Genomic DNA, 25374 nt, shown 5'->3' with positions numbered 1-25374 from the left:
TTTGCTTCAAAATACAAACCAATTTAGCATTTTTTTTTCGAAAAAAAACTCATTAAATGAGCATACCAATAATTCAGTTATTAACCTATAACATCTAATCCAAGCCCATTAAATAAGAAAAATATTTGAGAGTCAAAATTAAAGTAAATATTATTCATAATTTATCTTTTAATATATCCCACGTAAAATGAATTAATTTGAGATAATAGTTTGAATTTTAAAACTAATTAAATAAGCAAGTCAATTAATTCGAAATTTTAAATCAATATAAATGATATCTTTTTCTTTCTGATGAATAGTCGAAAATCCCCATGACAATATCTTAGGATCCCAAATTTTTTTGGCAGATAATGATTTATTTATTCAAAAACACATTCTATATACGATTACATTGAAGTTGTTATTATTACGATTATGGATTGAGTCCTACAATTTACAATGTTCTTCTTCAGTGGTCTTCTCTCCAATTCTCTTTTCGAGGTTCTACAATTTACAATGTTCTCTTTCTCCTTCTCCTTCTTCTTCTTCTCCAATTTCTTGCATTTACTATGTTCTTATTACATGTTATTACTACATTCATGTTTGAGAGGTCATGAAAGAAATTAATCAAACTACTTTAAGCATATTAGTTTCATTCATATCTATCTCTAAATATTATTCAATAAGAACCCTTAATTCACCAGTAAAGCAATTTGGGCTATTGATTGTACTTCAATCCTATGTTTTCCATCCTTATATCAAATTATGAATATCATTTTCACCAAATAGAATTCAAGCACAATTACATTTAATTTTAGAATCTTTAAATGCAACAATTATGTTATCAATTGAAGCATATCATTTTATTTATATACGAGATATCGGTTTTTCTTATTAATATTGTTCCTAATTTAACTCCCTTATTTATAACTTTTCCCTTCAAAATTCTAACCCGTTTAGCACTTTTTTCTGAAAAAAAAACCCATTAAATAAGCATTAACCTAATCCTATTAACTCAGCAAAATATTTTAGAGTAAAAAATAAATCAATATTATTCATAATTTATCTCCCAATATATCCCACGTAATTGAATCAGTTTGAGATAATGTTTTTAATTTTAAAACTCTTTAAATAAGCAAGTCAATTAATTTGATTTTGATTACATACAAAATACTTTCTACATTATATGTTTTAGACTAAATTACATTCAACGTACTTGAGTTATGTCAAAGATACAAATTCCGTTCCTAAAACTATATTTTCACTTTGACCCTATGATTTTAATATTTTCATGTTTTGTCTATTTTACCCGGTGTATATTACTTGGTTAAATCACATGTGCTCAACAACCATTAGTTTTTTCACAAACAAAAACATGGATCAAAGTAACAATACCTTCATAGACCAACTTAATGTTTCAAAAATTCAATTTACCATGAGAGTACGAATAATACGTCTCAATTTACCATTACAATGACGCTAAAGAGAAACGAAGACTATGACGTTTACATTTACAAAATAGAAGATTGAATTCTATGTTTATAATAGAAACTTTATTTCATCATCTAAAGTAATAAAGACATTTGATTATGTTTCACTTATACATTTTTCACTCTTAGATCAAATTGTTCACGCCATCTTGACCAATTCTCGGTCAAACACGATGTCCATCAATGTTTCTGCTTAAACCTTCACCAATTTCCTATACCCCTAAAATAAAATTTAAAATTTCTTTCTCAGTGTACAACGATGGTACCAAAACTCATCAAGGGAAAAACAATCACCTTGCATTCAAATCTTATTAATATAGTAAATACTTCCAGTTTTATAAGTAATAATTGGTCTTATAAATGTTAAATTACAATCGCTCGATTTTCAACTATCTAATTCAATAATTATACATATTTATTCTTAACGTTACCATTTTTATAATGTTATTGATTAGATTTACTATAATTAAGTTTAAATTGCAAAAAATTTTACTTGAAAGTGATGAACATTAGTTAATGTTTATATTGAAGCTTGATGATGATGCAAAACTCTAAATCCCTTAGTGGTAATATCCTACATACTTAATAATTGATTATTTCAACAAAAATTATTTTCCATTAGCTTTGATAACAAATTTGTTGAATTAAACATATTTTTATGATTATGAATTTGTTTTCTCTACACACTTGTACTTATCATCTTAAATATAAAAAAAGATTAATCATGACTATATTGAAAAGTGCTAAAAAATGTTATTGCTCACACCTTTCTGACATGATCTTCAAATGATTTTTGCTCCATTCTTTGTTTTTTATTTATATCTATTTTGTGTATTTGTTTTGTTTCTTCAAGAAACTAAGATTTTTATTAATTTTGATAACAAATTTGTTGAATTAAGCATACTTTTATGATTATAAATTGGATAAATGGCACAAAAAACACTCTTTTTACATAGAAATTCGATTTTGACACCGTGTTTTTTTTGTGACAATTTTGACACTGTGTTTTCCAATTTGTTACAATTCTAACCACTTGACCGGTTAACCAGATTACATGCTGACGTGGCATGATAACGTGTCAGTTTTGATGACGTGACATGCTGACATAATATGCTGACGTGTCAAAATTGATTTTTTTTTCAACAAAAAACACTAAGTTTTCACCTTTTTTTGATTTTGACACTAAGTTTAATTTTTTATTTCAATTTAGACACTATGTTTTTTTGTTCCAATTGAACATCACTTATCAAATTTTGTTCAATTTTGTCTATTTTCCATTTGAAACCGTATAAATAAATTTTTTTAATTACATTTTAAACCGTATAAACATACTTTTTCGTTTAAAAACCATATTTTTATTTAAACACAAAGTGTCTTTTTTCTTACATATCTATTTAAATGACAAGCTTAATATAATAAGAATTAATTTTATTAGAACATTGAATTAAATGTAAGAAAAAAAACACTTTGTATTTAAATAAAAATGTGGTTTTAAACGAAAAAGTTATGTTTATACGGTTTAAAATGTAATAAAAAAAATATATTTATACGGTTTCAAATGGAAAATAGACAAAATTGAACAAAATTTGATGAATGATGTTCAATTGGAACAAAAAAACATAGTGTCAAAATTGAAATAAAAAATTAAACTTAGTGTCAAAATCGAAAAAAGATGAAAACTTAGTGTTTTTTGTGGAAAAAAAATCAATTTTGACACATCAGCGTATCATGTCAGCATGTCACGTCATCAAAACTGGCACTTCATCATGTCACGTCAGCATGTAACTTGGTTAACCGGTCAGAATTGTAACAAATTGGAAAACACAGTGTCAAAATTGATACAGAAAAAAACACGGTGTCAAAATCGAATTTCTGTGTAAAAAGAGTGTTTTTTTGTGCCATTTACCCTTATAAATTTGTTTATTTTTTATTGTTAAATCAAGTGTAAATGAATTTAAATAATTGTTGAATTTCATATTCTATAATGTAATTTATGCACTAATTAATCAAATAATAGTACATGTACAAGTGGTACCTCCAGGACAATAAACAAACATATAAATTATAAGCAATTTCACAATATTGTATTTTTTACTGGCTTTAAATGAATAATTATTCTTTCACTTTTTTAGATTATTGATTACTCATATAGGGTTGTAATAAAATACAATTTTGATAAATTGAAAAAATTATTCAGTGAAACCTTAAAATTTTGAAATTTGTTGGAAATTTAGTTATATGTCAATTTGGGTTTCTTTTTGTGTTGTCATGTTTGTTGATTTGGCTATGTAGGATTCATTTGAAGTTCCGCTTCTCTACAAGAATGTTAATGTTCACATCCAAGTGGAAACAATCACAACCGGTAAGCATTCTAAATGATTTTTCACTTACATTAATCAAAACTGTTACTTTAAATAGATGTCACACAATTGTCATTATAGAGACCTTCTAGCGGTCTATAAAAGATTCCTAGCGGCTCTGTGAAAATTTCTGTGGTGTTTTCAATGAAAGATCACTCTATCAACATTCGTTCTCTATAGTTCTTTATCTTATTTTCGATATAGATGCATGTCACAAAAATAAGATAGAAAGAGGTGTTAGTGACCATTAAAGATGAAAATGTAAGATATAATTAACGAATATCATATAAAGTATAAATTGTAGATTTATGATATTTATTTCTATGGAAATATGGTATTTGATTGCTAGATTACATATCTTTTTTTTTTTTTTTTTTTGCAATTTCATTTTAACAAGTTTTATCTAAATTTAAAAATTGAAGCAGGGAGGAAAGATGTGCTAATGATTTTGAATTTGTATTGCCCTCCAGAAACCAATCATAACCTCATAGACTGTTCCCTTATATCTCAGTAGGTCTTAGCATTTCCCTAAAATCAACAACAAAAAATCATGAATGCACTTCTTGAATTAATCATCTAAACTAAATTTCATTTCTAAGTTGGATTCAATGACCAAAATGCAAGATTTGTGAAAATTCATTATTATTTATTAGTGTTAACTTTTGACAAATTATGAAACTAATATTATATTTTTGTTCATAACATGTTTTTTTTTCGTAATAATTTCTTCGATCGAAAGATATGTATATGTGATTGGGTGTAGCCTAAAAAAATCATATTTTAATTCTTATAAAGAAAAAACACTTTAGAAATTGACCAAATTAGAATGTCTGAATTTGATGTTTATAGTTATGACAATGCACTTTAATTGTAATGTTTATCAAATTTCTTTGTGGAATTTAACGTTGCTGGTACATATAACAACTTATTGTTGTTTTTGGTTTTACAGGGATAATATGAGAATAACCATATGAGCCTCCATAGAAGTTGGTACACCGAAAAAAGTCAATTGATAACGCTACTACGCAACATGTTTTAATCAAAGAGTTGTATCATGTTGTGATAAAACAAAGATCACGTGGATCATTTATGTTAAAAAATATTGTATTAAATAACCAAATTACTCTAATATAAATATTAAATATTTTTATTTAATAAGTTTGGTTCAAAAACTCTAAAAATGAATATAACTAATATTTTTTTTTATTAAAATTTCACCTAAGACAATGCTACCTATTAATGTGGTATGTATTTAATTTATGTTTTCCACATTTAACACGGGTCATAATCTAGTTTATAGTGACAATGAATACTTATAAACACGTTCTACAATTTAGTGCCCAAAAAACCTAAATATATTACTTCTTAAGATCATTGCAAATGGCTAAAATGCAAAAGTTCACAAATGTGATCCCTATTTAAAACAATGATACTTTGAAATATTGATAGTATTCCATGTTTTGACACCTTGCATGCTTTGGACAAGTTTATTAGGATGTAAGTGTGCTCGACTCGAACACTGCCAAACTCGAAACTTGACTCGACTAAAAAACCCGAGCTCGAAATTGGCTCAATCTCAACTCGAGCCTTAATTTCATGCTCAAGCTCGAGTTTGATAAAGTAATCAAAACTTTCAAGCTCGACTCGATTAGCTATTGGAAAAATAAAATTACACAAAATTATAATAGAAATGTAATTAAGTTCATGAATTCGATGTGACTAAGCTCTATAATATGTAATATATATATATATATATATATATATATATATATATATATATATATATATATAAGGTAAAGTTCGAAATATACAATGCTTGATTAAGCTTGTGAGTTTCACGAGCAGAGTATTCAAATTCTCAAGCTCAGCTCGACTACGTACTCTAGTAACTTGAGCTCGAGCTCGACTCGATTTGAACCGAGTCGATTTCTAGTGTTTTCAATCCGGTCTCGAGTATATCTCATTTCACCAATTGTCTTGACTACGAGCCAGTCTTGAGTATCTCATTTCTAGTATTTTTCGAGTTTCATTTTATCGGTTGTCTCGACTAAGTTACATCCCGATTTATGTGAAGTGTTTGGATGATAGAAATATAATTATGTGCCTTTAATTGTGTATACGTTGTAGGATCATATGCCTATCCTTAAGACAATATAGGTATATGTCATTATCATAAGCATTCATGATACATGCATGCATATACTTACCATTGTTTTGTTTTTTGCAAGATACTTCAAGAAAATATTGTGATCTACAAAAGGGTAAAAGAGTAGCAACCTATGTGGATCTATATTCTATACATATAACACCTATGTGGATCTATATTCTATACATATAACATATATCCCTACTTTCCAAACTCTTTGGGGGTGTTATCTGTAAAGTCAAGAATCTTACCCTCTCACTATGAACAAAACATGAGGAAAACCTGTGAACACACACACATATCTTTGTTCGACACCAAAAATAATAAAAGGACTATTTTGACCACACCCCACTATCTCCCCTTCTCCCCTCTTTCCACCTATCTGCTTAAAACTTTCCTCATTCCTTATTTAATTCCTTTTCCATTATTTCCGTTTCTTGATTTCGTCTCTGTTTCTCACTATATCTTCTCTGTTATCTTATGTATTCAGCAACAAACTCATTGTTTCCTGATCTCATACATACGGGATGAAATTGATTTCAATTCCCACAAAACCCTTGTCGAAGATTCAGAGTTGTTGATTTCATCTAGATCATTCAAGATATGGGTAGCTGTTTTTCAAGCAGCAAAATCAGTGGTTCCAACAGCAACGCTCCATCCACCACAGCCACCACTACCACTACCACATCTAACGCCGTCGTAAACCAGCATCCCCATCGGCGGACAGCCACAACAGCCGCCAACAGGCATGATGGAGGTGGGTCTAATTGGAATCCACATAAAACGAAAGAGAACAGTAGAAATCAGCAACAAGGGAGCAATAATAAAAACAAAATGAAGAACAAGGCTACTTCAAGGCGTCAGAATGGGGTGATCTCTTGTGGAAAACGAACAGATTTTGGTTACCTTAAGGATTTTGATCAAAGGTATTCGATTGGAAAATTGTTGGGTCATGGTCAATTTGGGTATACATATGTTGCTACCGATAAAGCTAATGGAGATCGAGTTGCTGTCAAGAAAATCGACAAAAATAAGGTATTTTTTGTCAGTTTCATAACCCAATTTCTAAAATCGATGTCTTCCTTTTTTGACTTCTCCGTTTTGGAGGTGGCTTTGATTTTGTTTACATCGACTATATCTAATTTGTGTTTGACTGTTTGTTGATTCCATGTATAATCAAATGTAAGCTGTTGATCATACACATCTAGGGTTTAGATTCAAGAATCATATGACTAATTCCACTAGAGGTTTAAATGATTTTTTGGATTAAACTCTTAACATTAACAATATTATACGAATCGTTCTAAAAATGGTTTCAGCTAACTTTAGTTAGATTAAATATGAGTCTGAACTTAGTGTTCTTAAAACGTTTATTCTTTTGCATTTTGTGATAGATGATTCTTCCGATTGCTGTTGAAGATGTGAAGAGAGAAGTCAGAATATTACAAGCTTTAAGTGGTCATGAAAATGTGGTTCAATTTTACAATGCTTTTGAAGATGATTCCTATGTGTATATAGCTATGGAGTAAGTTCTAAAATCCCACTTCACTACTTCAATTTTCAACCTTAAAATCTCATTAGTGGTAATGTTCTTTTGAATATGGTCAAAAGTAAGAATTCAAGTCAAACTGCAGTGTGGGAGTTTAAATTCCAATTCTTGAAATCTAAATTCTTTTTAACTTTCCATTTTCAGGTTATGTGAGGGTGGTGAGTTGCTAGATCGAATTTTATCAAAGTAAGAACTCTCATCTTTGACTTTTTAGGTCAAACCTATTGCTTTTCATATACAGATTTCACATACATTTCGAAACAAATTTTCCACAAACTTTTTCTCATCTCATAGTTGTTTATCACTTTATCTAGAAAAATGCAATCTTGTTAATTGTTATCCAACATTCATATCAATTTCATACTCAAACAATATTCGGTTTGACCTCAAAAGTCAAAGCACACCGGTTTAATGAATCTTTATTTGGTTTTCTTCAGGAAAGATAGTCGATACACAGAGAAAGATGCTGCAATAGTTGTAAGGCAAATGCTTAAAGTTGCAGCACAATGCCATTTACATGGATTAGTGCATCGTGACATGAAACCAGAGGTATTTAAGGAATTTAAAAAGTTAACATTTTTATATTTTCAAATTTCATTAGAAGATGTTCATAGGATGATATGAATCTCATCTCTTTTTTTTTTGTTGTTTATTTGTAGAATTTTCTTTTTAAGTCTCCCAAAGAGGATTCACACCTTAAGGCTACAGATTTCGGGTTGTCAGACTTCATAAGGCCAGGTATGTTCAATATTACAATTTTGCCCTTATGCTTCCTATCTATGTCTTTTGATTATTTTTTAAATATCTTGAATGCTTCTGATAATATCGAATAAAAGTTATTGGTTGAGGGTATCACATGAAGATTGTGATGACTGATGAATTGAAATTAAAGTTACCTATTTACCCTTTTATCAACAGATGACATTGATTTAGTTCTTTCCATTGTGTTCTTAGTGCATTAAGTGAAACTATATTTGAATTCTTTTGTTGTGATTCTAAATTTCTAATGCTATTTTGTCTCATGTTTACATGAATTATTAATTAATGCAGGAAAGAAGTTTACAGATATTGTTGGTAGTGCTTATTATGTTGCTCCTGAAGTATTGAAGCGAAAATCAGGACCTGAATCTGATGTATGGAGTATAGGGGTAATTACGTACATTCTACTTTGTGGGCGTAGACCCTTTTGGGATAAAACAGAAGATGGCATTTTTAAAGAGGTATTTACTTGAAACATTACATTGGTATATGAAAAAAGATCATTTCTTTTTGTAACTTGAGGTGTTTGTTTCTTTCTTACTTAATGGAGACATGACTTAATCTAGTAAGCTATATATGGGTATTTCTTTTTCACTTAATGCACTAAGAACATGTTAATAGAGAAAGTCATGGAAATGAGGCTTTTCCCATTGAGTCCTAATCTTATGAAAAGTCACATCAATTATCTAGATGGAAAAAAGAAGGATCTTTACTCATTTACGAGATTATTTTTTTCCCAATTAAGTGCTATATACATAAGTTTTATTTCTTTTCTAGATTGAATGAGACAAAAGTCACAAATCGACCATTTTACCCTTACATTCCTACAAACATTTATCATAATATTTTGTCAATTTTAATGTGAGAGAAGTTGAGAGGAAAAAAAAAGGAAAATAGGAAGAGGGCTAGTATCTTAATTCATTTTTTTAGCTTAACACATTAAGTAAAAAAGAATCAACCATATATAGTTGTATAGAGTTAGTGCTTAACCCATTAAGCCCATTAAGTCAAAAAGAAACAACCCCTTGATGATTCATAATTTTATAATTTCAATTTGAATTGATAGGTATTAAGAAACAAACCCGATTTTCGGCGAAAACCATGGCCCACCATAAGCACAAGTGCAAGAGATTTTGTAAAAAAGTTGCTTGTTAAAGACCCTCGTGCAAGACTAACAGCTGCTCAAGCACTGTGTATGTTTCTTCTTCTTCTTTTTACTTCTTTTTTGTTATTGTCACTATCATTTTTGTAACACCCCAAGCCCTCATACCCCAAAGTTACACACTAGTCCAAAGATTATTGGGCTAGTGTATTTGTAACTTTGGACTTGGGGTGTTACACAGTACACTATCCCAAAGGTATTGGGCTAGTGTATATAATTTTGGGCTTAGGGTGTTACACAGTACACTAGCCCAAAGGTTATTGGGCTAGTGTATTTATAACTTTTGGGCTTGGGGTGTTACACAGTACACTAGCCCAGAGGGGTATTGGGCTAGTTTATATAAATTTGTGCTTGGGGTGTTACACAGTACACTAGCCCAAAGGTTATTGGGATGGTGTATTTATAACTTTGGGCTTGGGGTTTTACAGTATTTTAAGACAATATTTTATAATTTGTTTTTTTTTTACTTTTATAGCTCACCCATGGGTTCGAGAAGGTGGAAATGCTTCAGGGATTCCTCTTGACATTTCGGTTCTATCAAACATGCGTCAATTCGTGAGATACAGTCGCCTAAAACAATTTGCATTACGGGTAAAAATATATTTTGTTTTTTTGTTTTTCCTTTTCCTTTATTGGAAATTTGAAAGCAATTTTCAATGTTGTAATTGGATTGATTTTTGAAAGTATAAATGATCTAATAAGAAAAAAGTTGAAAGTAAAATCGTATAATTAGTTATATTTTTTAAAATACAATGTTGTAATAGAATGAAATGAAAGTATGTTGCTATTTCATGCATTTAGCATTATTGTAAAAAGTGTAAGATTGTGTGACACAGGCATTGGCTAGCACTCTTGATGAAGAGGAGCTATCGGATCTCAAAGATCAATTCCATGCAATCGATATAGACAAAAGTGGTGCGATTAGTCTTGAGGAAATGAGACAAGTGGGTTGACTTTTCAAGTTTTTTGGTCAATTGTTAAAGGAGCGAATAATTAATAATCACATTTTTTATTTTATAATATTATTTTATTGAATTTGATTTTAAAATTTTTGGTTATAGGCCCTTGCGAAAGACCTCCCATGGAAGATGAAAGAATCACGTGTTTTGGAGATTCTAGAAGCCGTACGTATTTTTGTACCGGCAACTAAATGAGAATGCCAATCTAGACCTGGTTCCATTAGACTGGCATTCTCAGAGAAAGTTCTCCGACTTTCTCTATTAATATGTTTTTTAAAAAAAAAACATATTAATGTTTTTTTGTTTTTGTGTTGCAGATTGATAGCAACACAGATGGGCTTGTGGATTTCACAGAGTTTGTAGCAGCCACTCTCCATGTTCATCAATTGGAGGAACATAACTCTGAAAAATGGCAACAATTATCACAAGCAGCTTTTGAAAAGTTTGATGTGGATAAAGATGGGTACATAACTCCAGAAGAACTCAAAATGGTATGCCATTTTTTATTTTTCATGTTTTACATTTACACACATCACAACTGTTCTTTATTGCACTTAGAAAACCCATTTTCTCATAAAAATTCTCTTGTTATACTTTAAAGGCTCAACATAACTACAACACTGTGTTTTCAGTAAAAAAATCTAATTAGAATATTATACTTTAAAATATCTACATAAACATATGAGTTAAACCTCAAATTTATTATTTTTTTTACCTGAAAAAGACCTTGTATTTTTTTCATTTTTTCCGATCCGGCCCTTTCTCATTTTTTTCCAAAAAAAAAGACTAAATGTGAGGGTTTTTTCGAGAAAAACTAAAAAAGTCAGGGTTTATTCGGAAGCAGTTAGAATCCCGAGGGTTATTTTTGAAAAAACAAAAATACAAAGTTAAAGACTTTTTCGGAAAAAATACAAGGTCTTTTTCAGGCAAAAAAAATAAAAAAAATAAAAAGCCGAGTGTTATTTTTGCTATAATTATTATTATTATTATTATTGTTGTGATGGGAAGAAAATAGAACTATGATGCTATAAATTATAATAAAACAAAAATGTTGGTATTCTGTCTACTTATGCCACGTGTTTATTTATATTTATTACAGTATACAGGATTACGAGGCTCAATAGATCCAATTCTAGAGGAAGCAGATATCGATAAAGATGGGAAAATTAGCTTGTCAGAGTTTCGTAGACTTTTAAGAACCGCAAGTTTGAGTTCAAATAATATCCCAAGCCCGGCCCCACATAGAGGCTTGCGTAAAATCTAGATTTTCAAACAACAAAAAAATAAATATATATATATATATAATATTTCACGTGTGAATTAATATTTTAATTTTCTTATCGAGTGAAGAAAATTACTAAATTAGCCTACTCTCAAAGTTACCGTTTTCATAGACCTTTGCTCTTTTGTTACCCATTTGAAGAATGTATATGAAGGGCATCGCGTGAAGGTTGTATGAGGATTATGTATGCAAGGATGTAGTTGATGGTAGTGTTAAGTTGTTCATCTATGTGTTTATAGTGTCTTTTGTATGTTGTGTTAGGTGCGTTTAGTAGAGGCCCTATGTGGTGTAAGTGAATATTTTTCTTTATAAGCGTTAGTATATCATGGTGTTTTATTTTGTGTTATTTGCATAGTGTGGCCATGTTTGATCATACATGAGTGGTAATGGTTTTTTATGCTTGTAGATATGTGTTGAGAGTTTAAGTGTAGAGTTTCAATGGGAATTTTGAGTTTTGGTTTGTACATAGATTGGATTTTTGAGTAATGCTTTTGTGGAAATCATCAAAATAAAGAATTTAATTTGACGTTTATAAATTGATCTCACATCAATTTATTATAAATTTGAAGTAACAAACATTCCATTTAATATATAATTGATGCAAATGAATAGTAAAAATGTAAAACACCAAATTTGGTATTTTACTATTCATCAACACCAAAATAGTGATTGATAGGAAATAGTGATTGAGTAATGCTTTTGTGGAAATCATCAAAATAAAGAATTTAATTTGACGTTTATAGATCTCATATTAATTTATTAATAAATTTAGAAGTAACAAACATTCCATTTAATATTTCATTGATGCAAATGAATAGTGTAAAACACCAAATTTAGTAAAGGGCTTTTGAAAAGTTTGATGTGGATTTCAAACATTTTTCCTCATTAAGTTAGTCTATTAAGTGTTGTTTGGATACATCATGTTTAAAAATAATATTTAAGAAAATGATGATTAACTTTTGAAAATGTAAAAGAAAATTTATAACTAGTTATGACTTAATAGAGAAAATCTCATTTCATTGAGTTTCACAATTGCGTTGTTTTTTCTGTATTAAGTAAAAGCAAAAAAGAAAACATTCATAAGTCATTCGTATACAGCTTATGAGATTAAGTCATAACCCCATTAAGTCTATAAGTCATTAGACTCCCCATTATTTGAAAAGCTATCTTGAAAGCCTTGAGAAGAAGTGTATCTACTAAACCCCATCTCTCCTCTTAGTTGTTTGCCTTTTTTTTTTCTCCTTACCCACAAATCAAATTTGTACTTTTAGTTTTTTTTATTAAGACACTATACTTTGAAACTGTTTACCAATACAAGTAAATTTCCATTTCTTGTATTGTGAACATATAATTCTTTCTTTTTCATTAGGGCTACATGTAAAAACAATAATAATAATGTATTTAATTTTATATGTTCATTAAAGCCTCCTACTTTTAATTCCTTTTATACACCATTGTACTTCGAATAACCTACCCAATTATTGCATTGTACTTTTAATTTTTTTCTTATTACAACATTTTATTTTGAAAAATCTACCCAATTAAAGCAATAAAGTAGGATACTATAATACACAAAAATAAACAAAAGTAGTTGTTTTTTCTTGCATTTAACTATTCCCAAAAGGCAAAAACAACTTTGACCCCGGGGTTTTAAGCTCTAAATCTGTCACCACATCACTAGAATTATCCCCTTTCTCATCATTACTATTACTACCCTTAAATTGTTTCGAAGACTTACTCCCACATTCTTGTTTGCTTGATCTTGACACATATACAGGAAGCGTTTGATTGTTAATATTGTAATTAGTTGGATTTGCATTTAAATTTGGATATGGCATGATGGAAGCGCCAGGTGGATTATGATTAGCATAAAAAGTGAACGGGTGGATTGGAAGTGGGCCCCCAGAGACAGGTAACGCAACCGGATATGAAAATGGTGGTGGCATAACAACTGAAGAAGGATCAATACCTCCCCATGGATACATAACTCCAACCCTTTGTTGATACTGTGTGTTGAGATTTTCTATATCGGATTTTAGCGATGATTTCTCCTCTCTCACTTCGTTTTTTTCCTGTGTCAACTGTTCTAAAAAAAATTAGACCAGACATGATATGACATGACAGAACAGGTTGTACTGTTGGACATGATTAGACCGGAGCTGAGATTGATGTGAATAAAACAAAAACAGGACAAGACATGACATGACATGACAGAAACTGAGAAAAGGTTGTATATGACTGGACTAGGCTGAGACTGATGTGAATAAGACAAAAACATGACAAGACATGACAGAAAAGGTTGTATATAATTGGACTGGAGCTGAGACCGATGTCAATACGACATAAATAAGACAAAACATGACATGACAAGACAGAAAAGGTTGAATATGATTGGACTGGGCTGACAAAAACACAGTACAACATGTGTTACCTCACATGATTCTTCAGATAATGCAGAGCATTCAGCTTTTAGTCTGTTGACTTCAGTTGTCAAATCCTTAAGGATTTGTATGGTGTCAATGATAATACTGGATTTGTCATTTTTAGGTCTGTCTGGATCTGCATATTGGATTAATGATTAATAAATGAGAATTTCAACAAACTATATCAGTCATGATTTGAAATGACTTAATGGAGAAAGAACAACTTAATAGATTTAAAGATTTGTTATGTTATGTTATTACCGAGTAGATGTCCCAACTCAATGAATTGTTCATTCAGTTTATCCCTCCTTAATTTTTCGCGATCAGCTTTCTGAACTTTTCTAGCATCACTTGTATCTTTCACTTCCACTTCAGCTGTCTCCCTGAATGGAATCCAAAACATGTTAGACAATGGCAGATGCAAAACATACTTCTATGAATATGCATTGTACATTAATAGAGGAAGGCAAAAGAGATTTAACATGTTTCGGATTCACCATCGCATCAAATTCGAACGTGAATCGGGAATTTTAGTCACATATTTGGAAGCATAACATTATGTAGAGATCAAGCGTCAGAAATGTAGATATTACCAGGAAGCAAAAGGGAGTATTGAATCATTATACTATTACTAACCACATCAGCGGACAGAAATTTCAAATTCATTCCGAAATTAGTGAAGTGGGTACGAAAAGGGAAATAAAAACAAAATCGAACAAACCTCTGTTCGGAATGGGAGTTAGAAATATGTTGATATTGTTGTTGATGCAATTCGAGCTTCGCGTTCCATTGATCCATTGATTTAGGCACTTAACGAGCAAAGTTGAGGAGTATGAGAAAGTAGTTGATGTTAGGGTTTGGTTCTTTTATGATTGATTTTGGGGGATTTGATTGAAAAACTGGGTTGAGTTGCAATGGGCATAGAGACGATGAAGACGAATGTTAGAGGGAAGTGTGTCATTAGGCAATAAGGCAAATAAGAGGCATTATTGTTATCAAGAAATCGACATGTACAATGTACCCTCCATGATTCCCTCCATCATATGATATATGATTCCATTGCCGTTGGTGCTTCCTTTTCTTCTTTATATACTTTTCTTAAATTCTTATCATAAACAATAATAAACAATAACTATAATATAAGGTGCATTTTAAGATTGCTTCAAGTAGTTTTTTAAAGAATGGATAATGATTTGACTTGGTAATAAATTATGTTTTGTCATTGTTTTTCTTATTATATGATTTAAGGGGTGTTTGAGATTATTTTTTAGACTTTAAAAGTACCTTTTTTATTTATAATGGTAGCAAAATAAATTTTGAAAAATATTTATGAATTAGCTTTTATGGTGACAAAAACCTATAAGTTAACAAGTTTAAAAATGTTTGGTTTAAAATCTTATTTTTAAGATATTATATTAAAAAAAATACTAAAAGGAGATTAAAAAACCAAATTTTATACGTTTTTCAAAATCTTATTTTGAAAGTTGGACAAATACCATAAAACCAAAAAATTTCACACGTAAATGAGAAAAGTTATATTATTTTTTTTGTTCGCTCTGGCCACAAATAGAACGTACAATTATCACTTTAGTCCATTTAATAAGTTTGATGTTTAACTCTATATCTTTTTTGCAAAATCAGTACTAAAATTCAGTTTAAAGTTTAAATTTGATCCTTGTAATTTGCAAAAAAATGCACGATATGTCTAAAACTCAGTTTTATGTTTTTTAACTTCTTTATTTTTATTATTTTTTTATTTTTTACTCGAAACTAAACTTGGTTTTATATTTTTTTTCTCATTTTTTAAAATATTTTTCGTATTTTGTTCGTTTTTTTAATGTTTTTCGTATTTTTTTTTTAGTTTTTTTCATATATATATATATATATATATATATATATATATATATAACCAAGTTATGTCTTGACTAGAAAATAAAAATAAATGAAAATAAAGAAGTTAAATAACAAAAATCTATTTTGAAAAAATATTTTTGTCCTTTAAAGCTAATGGAAAATCTATTTTGAAGTTCTTTTTTGAAAAAAAAAATACTTTTAGTTTGTTAAACATTTATTTATTTATTTTTCAAAAAACCAATAAATTAATAAGTTGTTTTGAAAGATAATCTCAAACACCCTTACTATTACTATTAATCTTATATTTCTATTATTAATTTTATATTTATATAAGTGTTTAATATATATATATATATATATATATATATATATATATATATATATATATATATATATATATATATATATTATTTTAGGTTTCCTTAGGAAGACTAAAGTTGATAAGGGTTTGACATAATTGATCCTTCTATTTTGCCTATTAACCATTTTGGAATTTCTTTTTTTCATTTTTTTTTTAACTAAAGTGTTTGACATAATTGGTCAATCTATTTTGCATATAACTATTTTGGAATTTCTTTTTTTCATTTTTATAAAACTACATAAAGTTCAATACATATCGATGGTATTGCTCGGTTTTTTCTTGAAATTGTAATTTCATTCCTTTTTATATTATTTGTATTGGGTCAGTCATTCCTTCTGGATCCTTGTGCACCGTCATTCTTTTCTGATCTATTTACTCATTCCACTGCTTTGAACCCACTCCACGTCCGTTCAGGTCCAGAGCTACTATCTACATGGTGTTTTTTCCTTTGAGTTTCTATTGCCCACACAGGAGATAACACACAACAATACGTTAGCGATTGAATCGTCTCTCTGCTGCCGCGATCAGCCTCTGCAACCGCTTCTATCTATCTATCAACATCACCTAATTATATTGCTTACGAATCAGATCCTAAGAACTTGAAGGGGGTGGTGTTCACTACGGTGTTCACATGCCATGTAGGCTGAAAATGTACTCAACCCGTTTGACTACTACGTAAGTTCGTTTACAGTTATTTTAAGACATAAAAATAACCTTATTTTCCTAATATTGGAATATTGATATAGTTGGTATGCGAATGTAGGTTTGGAAATCCACGTTAGGGAAGTTCACTTTAAAAAAATAAAAATTAAAAAATAATCAATTTAGAGTACTATTTTGTGTATTATTTTGCCGTTAAAAATGTAACATTTAAGGAATTGATAATTTTGGTCTCCTTTTTAAAAACTTGTTAATTTCAACCCCTTTAATTCTTTAGCCATTTTAACACTTTTGGTCCTTACAGTGAAACTTTTTACATTTTTTTATAAAAAACACCAAAAACAGCCCGAAACGAAGTCTGTGTTTTTTTTTGCTAGTTTTAACTAATAATAGCCAATCCAAATGGTTTTTATTGAATTTTCTAATGGATTAATGTATTATAAAGTAACGAATTATTTTTCTTGGTTACTAACATTTTTTATATGACTTTAGTTTAAGAAAATATTTTCTTTTGTTCAAAACACTGTTATATTTCTTACAAATTTTTTTTTCAAAATTTTTTAACTTGTCTTACCAGTTTTTTATAAATATTTTACAACTTTTAATTAACTTTTTTTTTTTTTAAATTATAAAACTCTACAATTTTCTTCGTGAACTTATTTCTTTTTTACGTTTCTTCTTACCTTTTCATGTTTAACTTACTTAGGTAAATTACAGTTCGATATAAAACTACTAATATAATGTTATTAAAAAATCATTTTTTACAAAACAAATTACATCGGTTAAAAAATTCATCACATATATTACATTTCAACTTTTGTTTTTTAATGAAAAGATTCCATAACATTTAATTTAATGATAAATTATGTAAAAGAAAGGTTGGTGACCAAATATGTTTTGGTGGATCTCGCAACTTTAATTTTTTTTTTTCTTGGGTCAATTGTAACATCTTCCAAATGCTTTTTTTATATGATATGGTTTAACATATTTAATGACATTATGTCATGTTTTCCACCGCATCATTTCTAAATGCTATTTTATATGATATGGTTTAACATATTTAACATATATAGCTATTTTATATGATATGGTTTAACATATTTAACATATATAAATATGATATGGTTTAACATATTTAATGATAAGATGGAAATCTTTGTTGTTTACGATGGTCATATATAATTCTTAATCCCCTACAGATTTAAAACACTAAAAAACATGAAAATGTTCTTAATCAATAGGAACTAGACGTCAACAGAAGACATGAGTGTGACTAAAGCTTCAATCGAAGTAGTTGTCGAAGTTGGTAGTAAACGTTGTGTGGGGGAAGAGATAATCGAAGTTTTTAGGTTACAAATGGTGAAGAGTTTTTTGTTTTTATTTTTTTTATTTTTAGATGCTAGATGGAAGAGAGGGGTGGTTGGAGTTTGGAACAAAATATAAGGGTTGATGGTGTCCGACATGGGGAGATGGGGGAGGCGCTTGCCGGTGGTGAGAAAAGTGGAATTTGAGGTTGTCAATGGTCCAGTGGATAATGAAAAATGGTTTGGTGAGTCAATGAGGTTAATGAGTGAGGGCATTTGAGTCATTAATGGTGTACCTGGGTCGGCCAATCTAACCTATACCTACCTAGGTACAACAAATCAGTAAGCGACAAAACACAGCTGTCCAAAATAATCAAACCATAAGACAATATCGATACATGATGGACAAAGTTTCCCAAAAAGACATATCCCAGAAATTACGCACAACTACAAAGATCCCAACAAAGTATCAATCAGTACGAACCACATATCTATCTCTACCCGGGCAATGCAAGCTACTGGGTAGAACCTTGTAGAAAAGAACATCGAGATGCTTATAAAAGCCTTTGAAGACGTATCGATAAGGTGCGACTTTACTCTCGAACTTGAGCAATTTTACCTATAAATTCAATCAACATATAGCTTAGGCATCAAAGAGAAATATCAAGGTTCATCCCTTAGTAGGACTTTCTAACCTAGCTTTTGTCTTCTTTTTGCAACATGCTTTCCCGAGTACACATTAGACGGAGCTGTCAACAACTAGCTATTACATACCTATAGGACCACATTGCTGGTGATATCCCTCTTCCAATGGTGACGCCAAACGTCAAGAAGGTGGTAATAAAAGACCGTTGTCGATGACATAAAAGAATAAAGAGATAGAGATCCTTCGGGTTTGACATAAAGAAAAAGAAATCAAGATAGGGATAATTGTGATGTGGGACCTTCAAATTATTGTCGATTTTTTAATAAATTAATAATATAAATAATTATGTAATAAATAAAATTATTAAAAAAATATATTAATGATAAAATAATCTTTTTAAGGACAACAAAGACCAACCAACCATGTAAAAAAATAAACAACAAAAATGATCCAACTTAAAAAAAAAAAAAGACAAAACTTCAAAAATAGTCCCTGTGGTTTTCGAAAATATCAAGTTTAGTTTCTAAGTTCAAAAAACCTCACAGATGGTCGCTGTGATTTCAAAACTTTTAACATTTGGTCATTTTCGCTAACTCCGTTAGCTTTTGACCGTTAAGTGAAGGACAATTCTGTCATTTCACTTCCATAAGGACCATTTATGAAGTTTTAACTTATTTTTTTAAAAAAAAAAAGAAAAAAAATATAATTATTTAATATTAAAGGTTCCCACCTCTCTCTCTCTCTCTCTCTCTGTCTCTCTCCAACACAAATAAGGGGAAAGGACTTTTTTCGCTAACTCAGATCGAAGAAGACGAACAGGCAGTAGAAAAATGGTCTGGTGATGATTGATCGAATCGCAAGGAGGGGCGGAGAGATCAATCTCCTACGACCCTCTAAGGGTTTAATTTACCTCCAGAGAGATCGATCAAAAACACACCCCACCTCCGCTGTAACGACCAAAAATTTCAACAAAATTTAAACTTTTCAAAAACATCCCAATTCATTAAGTTATTACAAAAAGGTTTTCAATACATTTATTATCAGAGTATTCCCAGGTCCATATCATAAAACATAAACACGAGGAGCGGTATGATCACGCCTTTGCCTTGCCACGGTCTCCTGAAGAACCTGAAAAACATTAAACCACAACTGTAAGCCCGAAAGCTTAGTGAGATACCCCCAAAATACCAACCACATATACCGTACACATAACATGCTATATCATAACGAATCACAGAACAACCATGCATATCGGGTCTGCTGTGTGACTGGTCCGCCGCACCGGCCAACAGTCCACCTGGTCCACCCTCCACAACTAGCCATATACATCGAGTCTGCAGGGTGGTTGGTCCGCCCGCATCGGACCTTCAATCCACCTGGTCCATTCTCTGAGTCTACAATATGACTGGTCCGCCTGCACCGGGCCTTCAGTCGGCCTGGTCCACTCTCCGAGCCTCAGCACGTCTGGTCCACCCTCGTAGGGCCTACAGCCTATCCGAACCGCTCGCTGGGCCTTCGGAACAACCAGTCCACCCTGGGTATGTTGGCCTACAGCACAAAGCAGGTCCCGCCTCAACCCAAACCCAGTCAAACAACCATGTGCACATAAACATACAATCATATAACAATTCATATTCAATCAAACCGATCTAGCAGATCACGTAACACAACATACTCTAAGCAGGATACCGACCTAACTGGTCACTAGCATAGCATCATCCTATATACCAGGATACCGACCTTAACCAGGTCTCTAACGAATACCATCCTAACTACCAGGATGCAAACATAGTAAAACAGCAACATAACAACAATACCCGGATTACAATCCGATAAAGGGCCGGCCTTGGTGCCTTAGACCCTGTTGATATAGTGAGGATAACTCACCTCGCAACTGCTGACTGAAAAGGATAAGATCACGCTGTTGCAACCTCCGACCTGAACTCCACCACTGTCAATACCCAAAGACTGAATCCAATAATTACCAAATTACCCCTGGAAGTCAACTGCTCAACCCTTGGTCAAAGTCAAAGTCAAAGTCAACCTCCTAACTGACTCTACTCGCCAAGTCAACCCAATGACTCGTCGAGTCCCCATGCTTAGAACTTCCCCAATCAGCGATTCAACTCGCCGAGTCACCCCGAGACTCGCCGAGTCTCGTAACTCTGAGTCCCCTCACACTCAACTCACCGAGTCCTCTCTTGACTCGCTAATTCATGACTCAACCAGAAGAATATTAGGACCTCACGACCAGACTCGCCGAGTCCAAGGCTATCTTCAACCTACTCGCTGAGTTGTTCTTCCAACTCGCCGAGTTCCATTCCATCTTCAAGCAACTCGCCGAGTACACCTTTGGTACTCGCCGAGTACCGCTAGATCTTAACCCATACAGAAGCTTTCCAGGCCATGCAGATGATCCAAAACATAAATCTACCCTTCTACAACCCATCTATCACGTAAAGTGGCAAACTTTACGTGAATCCAAAGAGATCTAGGCATTTTACACTCTAGGCTAAGGTTTGGGACAAGATAGCTTCACCAATCACTCATTAACAGGGACTTTAATGCACTCTAGACCCTCTCCATTCCAGATCTGAGGTAGCAACCTCAGATCTAACCTTCAAACTCTATATACCACAAGCCAAACTTCCCATGTAACCCAAAATGATGAATCTAAAAGAATAGCAGCCCAAAGAATGAGATATTACCTCAAAATGAAGCCCCCCAACAGCAAGGAATCCAAATCTAAGCAAAGCCCCTTGCTCCAAGCCTCCTAACTCTCCAAGATCTTCTTCCAACTTCCTTCTCCAAGGCTCAAATGCACTCAAAACCTTTACAAACGCATATCTAGGGTTTCTGGACTTCAAGGGAAGGTAAGGAGGCTGGGGAGAGGGTATAATGTCCTTTATATAGGGCTCATCCCCTGAATTTAGGGTTTTCTTCACACAGCGCCTACTCGCCGAGTCCAGCCTTGGACTCGCCAAGTTGGCCACTTAACACGCGACCTGAGTCGCGACTCTACTCGCCGAGTCCACCCATGGACTCGGCGAGTTGCCCCTTCAAAATTACACTTTTAGCCCTTCAACTCTACTCTTGATATTTCGGGATGTTACAATTCTCCCCCACTTAAATTAGGCTTCGTCCTCGAAGTCTGCGGCAACTCAACTCTAGAAATTCTCTCGCATTACAACTCCTGACATTAACCCAACCAGGCTCCTCAAAGCACAACCATGGAAACCAGAAACTCACTTTCTCCTTTCTCGCGGTGTCCTGACCACCGTCACAAGCTGGCTACCGACTTTACCCTCTGATAACCACACCTAACAATTGAGTACCACCCATGATGCAACACTGCTCCAAATCACAACCATCACTCGACCCATATGAGCTATAAATAACTATGCACCACCGGATTCCCGATCCGAGTCCAACTCTATCCATTCCATACTAACATAAAGATACATTCTTCAGAGCAACTCCCATAAGTTCTCCTCTTGCAATCACATGCACATGTTGAACTAGCTCTAGCACCCTCAGGTTAGGAAAACTCATCACACTGACGACCCTTAAAACATCCCTCAGGATTAACCACTTGTAACGACCCGTTCCCGGTACGTTAATTCATTGGTAATTGTTGTAAGTTTTCAAGAGGGACTCGGCGAGTCCTAGCCTGACTCGCCGAGTAGGGTCGCGACTTCGAGCACGCGTGAGACGGGGACTCGGCGAGTCCATATCCCTGACTCGGCGAGTCCATCCGTCTGGGTGAAACCCTAAATCCCCGGGTTGCCCACCATTTAAACCACCTTATAGCCCCCATTCTCGCCTCCCTCACCCTGAGAACACTGTGAGAAAGAACCCTAATCCTCCCTTGTGTGAGCTAAGTGTTTTGTGCCATTTTGTGAAGGTTTGAAGAAGGAGAAAAAGAAAGGAGCAAGGAGAAGAGGTGTAGTGCAAAGATCCAAGGGCAAATCTGAGTTATTTGAGGTATTTTCGGATTTCCCCTCTTGTTATATGCTTTAAACCTCCATTAAAGCTCTTCTAAGATCTAGTTGATGCTTGTTCCAAGCCTTATGTTTGCATGAATACCTTAATAGGCCGAGATATCTTTAGATCTGAATGATTGGGTGTTGTAGAGCCTAGATCTACTGCCTTTTTGGAGTTACTTTGCATATTAACCATAGATCTACCCATTTTATGCATCTTTTAGCCTTATTTCCCTTATTCATGAGGTTGTACACGTAAAGTTGGAAACTTTACGTGGTAAATCAGCTTATTGGACCCAGATCTATCAATTGTATGTGTTGGATTCAAACAAAATCGAGTAAAAATCAGTTGCATGGCGGCAACTCGGCGAGTCGGGAAGAACGACTCGGCGAGTTGGGTCGCGAGTCCCCGATTCCTTCATTTTTACCAGTGTCGAGTGAACCCAGTGAGCTAGAGAGTGGACTCAGCGAGTTGAGGGTAAACTCAGTGATGGAGGGACTCGGTGAGTTGTTCATCAACTCGGCGAGTCCAAGGCAATCTCCTTAAGATCAAGAACAACTCGTCGAGTTTGTTCATCCGGCTCGGCGAGTCGGATGAAGATTGTCTGAGTTCTTGGATCAAGAGGGTACTCGTCGAGTCGATGCCAGACTCGACGAGTAGCAACGAGTAAAAGTGAAAAGTGAGAGTAGGACTCGGCGAGTTGGGTGGCCCAACTCGGCGAGTTAGTCCAAATAAGAGTAACTTTGACCAAGGGTAAAAGAGTCATTTTACCCCAAGTGCAGTGTTTAGTATTTGATTGAGTGTGTTTATGGACTTGTAGCCGAGGAGATTCAGGAGCAGCAGCCGTTAGCTTCCCGAGCCACACACTCAGCAGCCAGCTTACGAGGTGAGTTTCCTTCCAGTAGGAATGGGTCTAAGGCCACAATGCCGGCCCGTTCAGTTAGCAGTGGTTTCCGGATTTAGGTCCGATGCAGTAGCTAGAAGGTTCGATGCCTTCGTGGCTCGAACAGGATTTGTGTGCTATGTTTTATGCGTTAAGTATTATGTGTTCCGGGCTACGGCCCGATGTAGTATGCCGTATATGTGTTTATGCTAGTTGATGTGTTATGCTATGCCATGTTCAGTCAGTCAGTTCCGGACTTCGGTCCGATGCAGTTAGTTCCGGATATTGGTCCGATGCAGTTAGTTCCGGACTTCGGTCCGATGCAGTTAGTTCCGGACTTCGATCCGATGCAGGGGACAAGGTCCCAGTCAGTTCCGGACTTCGGTCCGATGCAGTTAGTTCCGGACTTCGGTCCGATGCAGGGGACAAGGTCCCGGTCAGTTCCGGACTTCGGTCCGATGCAGTTTCCGGGCTTCGGCCCGATGCAGTGGGCAAGGCCCAATATGTGTTCATATGTTATTGTATGGTATGTGGTAGTTTGGGGGAGCTCACTAAGCTTCGTGCTTACAGTTTCAGTTTTGGTTTCAGGTACTTCCGCAAGCAAAGGGAGGAGCTCGGGGTGACGGCATCGCACACACCACAGCTTTAGCTTTTAGCCTGGGATTGATTTAGTTTGTTTTGATTTGCCGTAGTATGATACAGTTTCCGCACAGTGTTTTCTATTATGTTGGAATACATCACGTATGGTTTTATTATATGACACTCTGATTATGGTTTTGATTATATCGAAAAACGAAATTTTTGGGTCGTATTTTTGGGGTTGTTTCAAGTTAGTATCAGAGCCCTGGTTTGAGGGATTCGGATACACTTCCAGGTGTACCTGAACTTAAACTAAGGGAAATAAAAGCTTTTAGTAAAATAAAAATGTTTTACAAAAAGAATTTTGAAAGCACTTAGAAAGAAAGAATTGTTTTTAACAAGATAAAGGTGTGTGCATGCGGTCAGCCGAGCTCAAGTAAGTACTCCCAAATTACCCATACAAGTTATTTGTTCAGTTTCAGTTTCAGTAGAACAGCATGCTAGTATAGGGCTAAGGATCTAGGAGAATGCCTTATGTGCCTGCTTATGTGTTACAGCTTTATGAGTATTGCATGCTAGAATTGAGTAGACAGCAGTAGGATAGCCTGTTTAGGTTATGCCTGATAGTATGAGCTTAGCATCCTATGCTAGTGCCGTTTCTTGTTACGAGGATAGTTTTGCTTGAGTCTGGTTCCCTTGTCCGAATGCTGCTTGCTTCGTGCTTTGTGGGGTTCTGAGTAGTGGGAGTTAGCCATTAGGTGAACACGTCACACCACATGTGATCAGGTTTGAATAATCCCAGAGTGCTGGAACTGGCCCTATTGCGCAGCTCTTGTTTGAGTCCAACCGTTGTAGGGACGGATCTTTTACTTGAAGGATTATCTGATCCTCATCACATGTGATGGTGTTTAGGTGGTGGCTAACTGGCATTATGAGGAGACCTACAGCAGCTGAGGACCAGTCGTGTTAAGCTTGAGGTTTCCCTAGGGTAAGC

The 25374-nt window shown here is 33.4% G+C and overlaps 2 protein-coding genes across 2 annotated transcripts; one reads left to right on the top strand and one right to left on the bottom strand.

Annotated features, from left to right (window-relative positions):
- The first annotated feature begins 6312 nt into the window (after window positions 1-6312).
- Window positions 6313-12032, top strand: LOC145043635 (calcium-dependent protein kinase 28-like). The gene is made up of 12 exons (XM_078992348.1): window positions 6313-7010; window positions 7370-7500; window positions 7669-7710; window positions 7962-8073; window positions 8184-8262; window positions 8575-8744; window positions 9350-9476; window positions 9921-10036; window positions 10282-10389; window positions 10507-10569; window positions 10722-10895; window positions 11504-12032. The coding sequence occupies exons 1-12, from the start codon at window positions 6579-6581 to the stop codon at window positions 11666-11668; spliced, it is 1719 nt and encodes a 572-aa protein (XP_078848474.1). The 5' UTR covers window positions 6313-6578; the 3' UTR covers window positions 11669-12032.
- Window positions 12033-13227: 1195 nt separating this feature from the next.
- LOC145043634 (transcription factor bHLH121-like) lies at window positions 13228-15175 on the bottom strand. The gene is made up of 4 exons (XM_078992347.1): window positions 14831-15175; window positions 14371-14492; window positions 14118-14245; window positions 13228-13767 (listed from the first exon to the last, which is right to left on the bottom strand). The coding sequence occupies exons 1-4, from the start codon at window positions 14905-14907 to the stop codon at window positions 13294-13296; spliced, it is 801 nt and encodes a 266-aa protein (XP_078848473.1). The 5' UTR covers window positions 14908-15175; the 3' UTR covers window positions 13228-13293.
- Window positions 15176-25374: the final 10199 nt, after the last annotated feature.

This window comes from Lactuca saligna, chromosome 4, assembly GCF_052625555.1.
Source record: "Lactuca saligna cultivar CGN05327 chromosome 4, ASM5262555v1, whole genome shotgun sequence".
Lineage (NCBI taxonomy): Eukaryota > Viridiplantae > Streptophyta > Magnoliopsida > Asterales > Asteraceae > Lactuca > Lactuca saligna.
The sequence above is the reverse complement of the archived record's forward strand: the minus strand, read 5'-3'. Positions and strand labels throughout refer to the sequence as shown.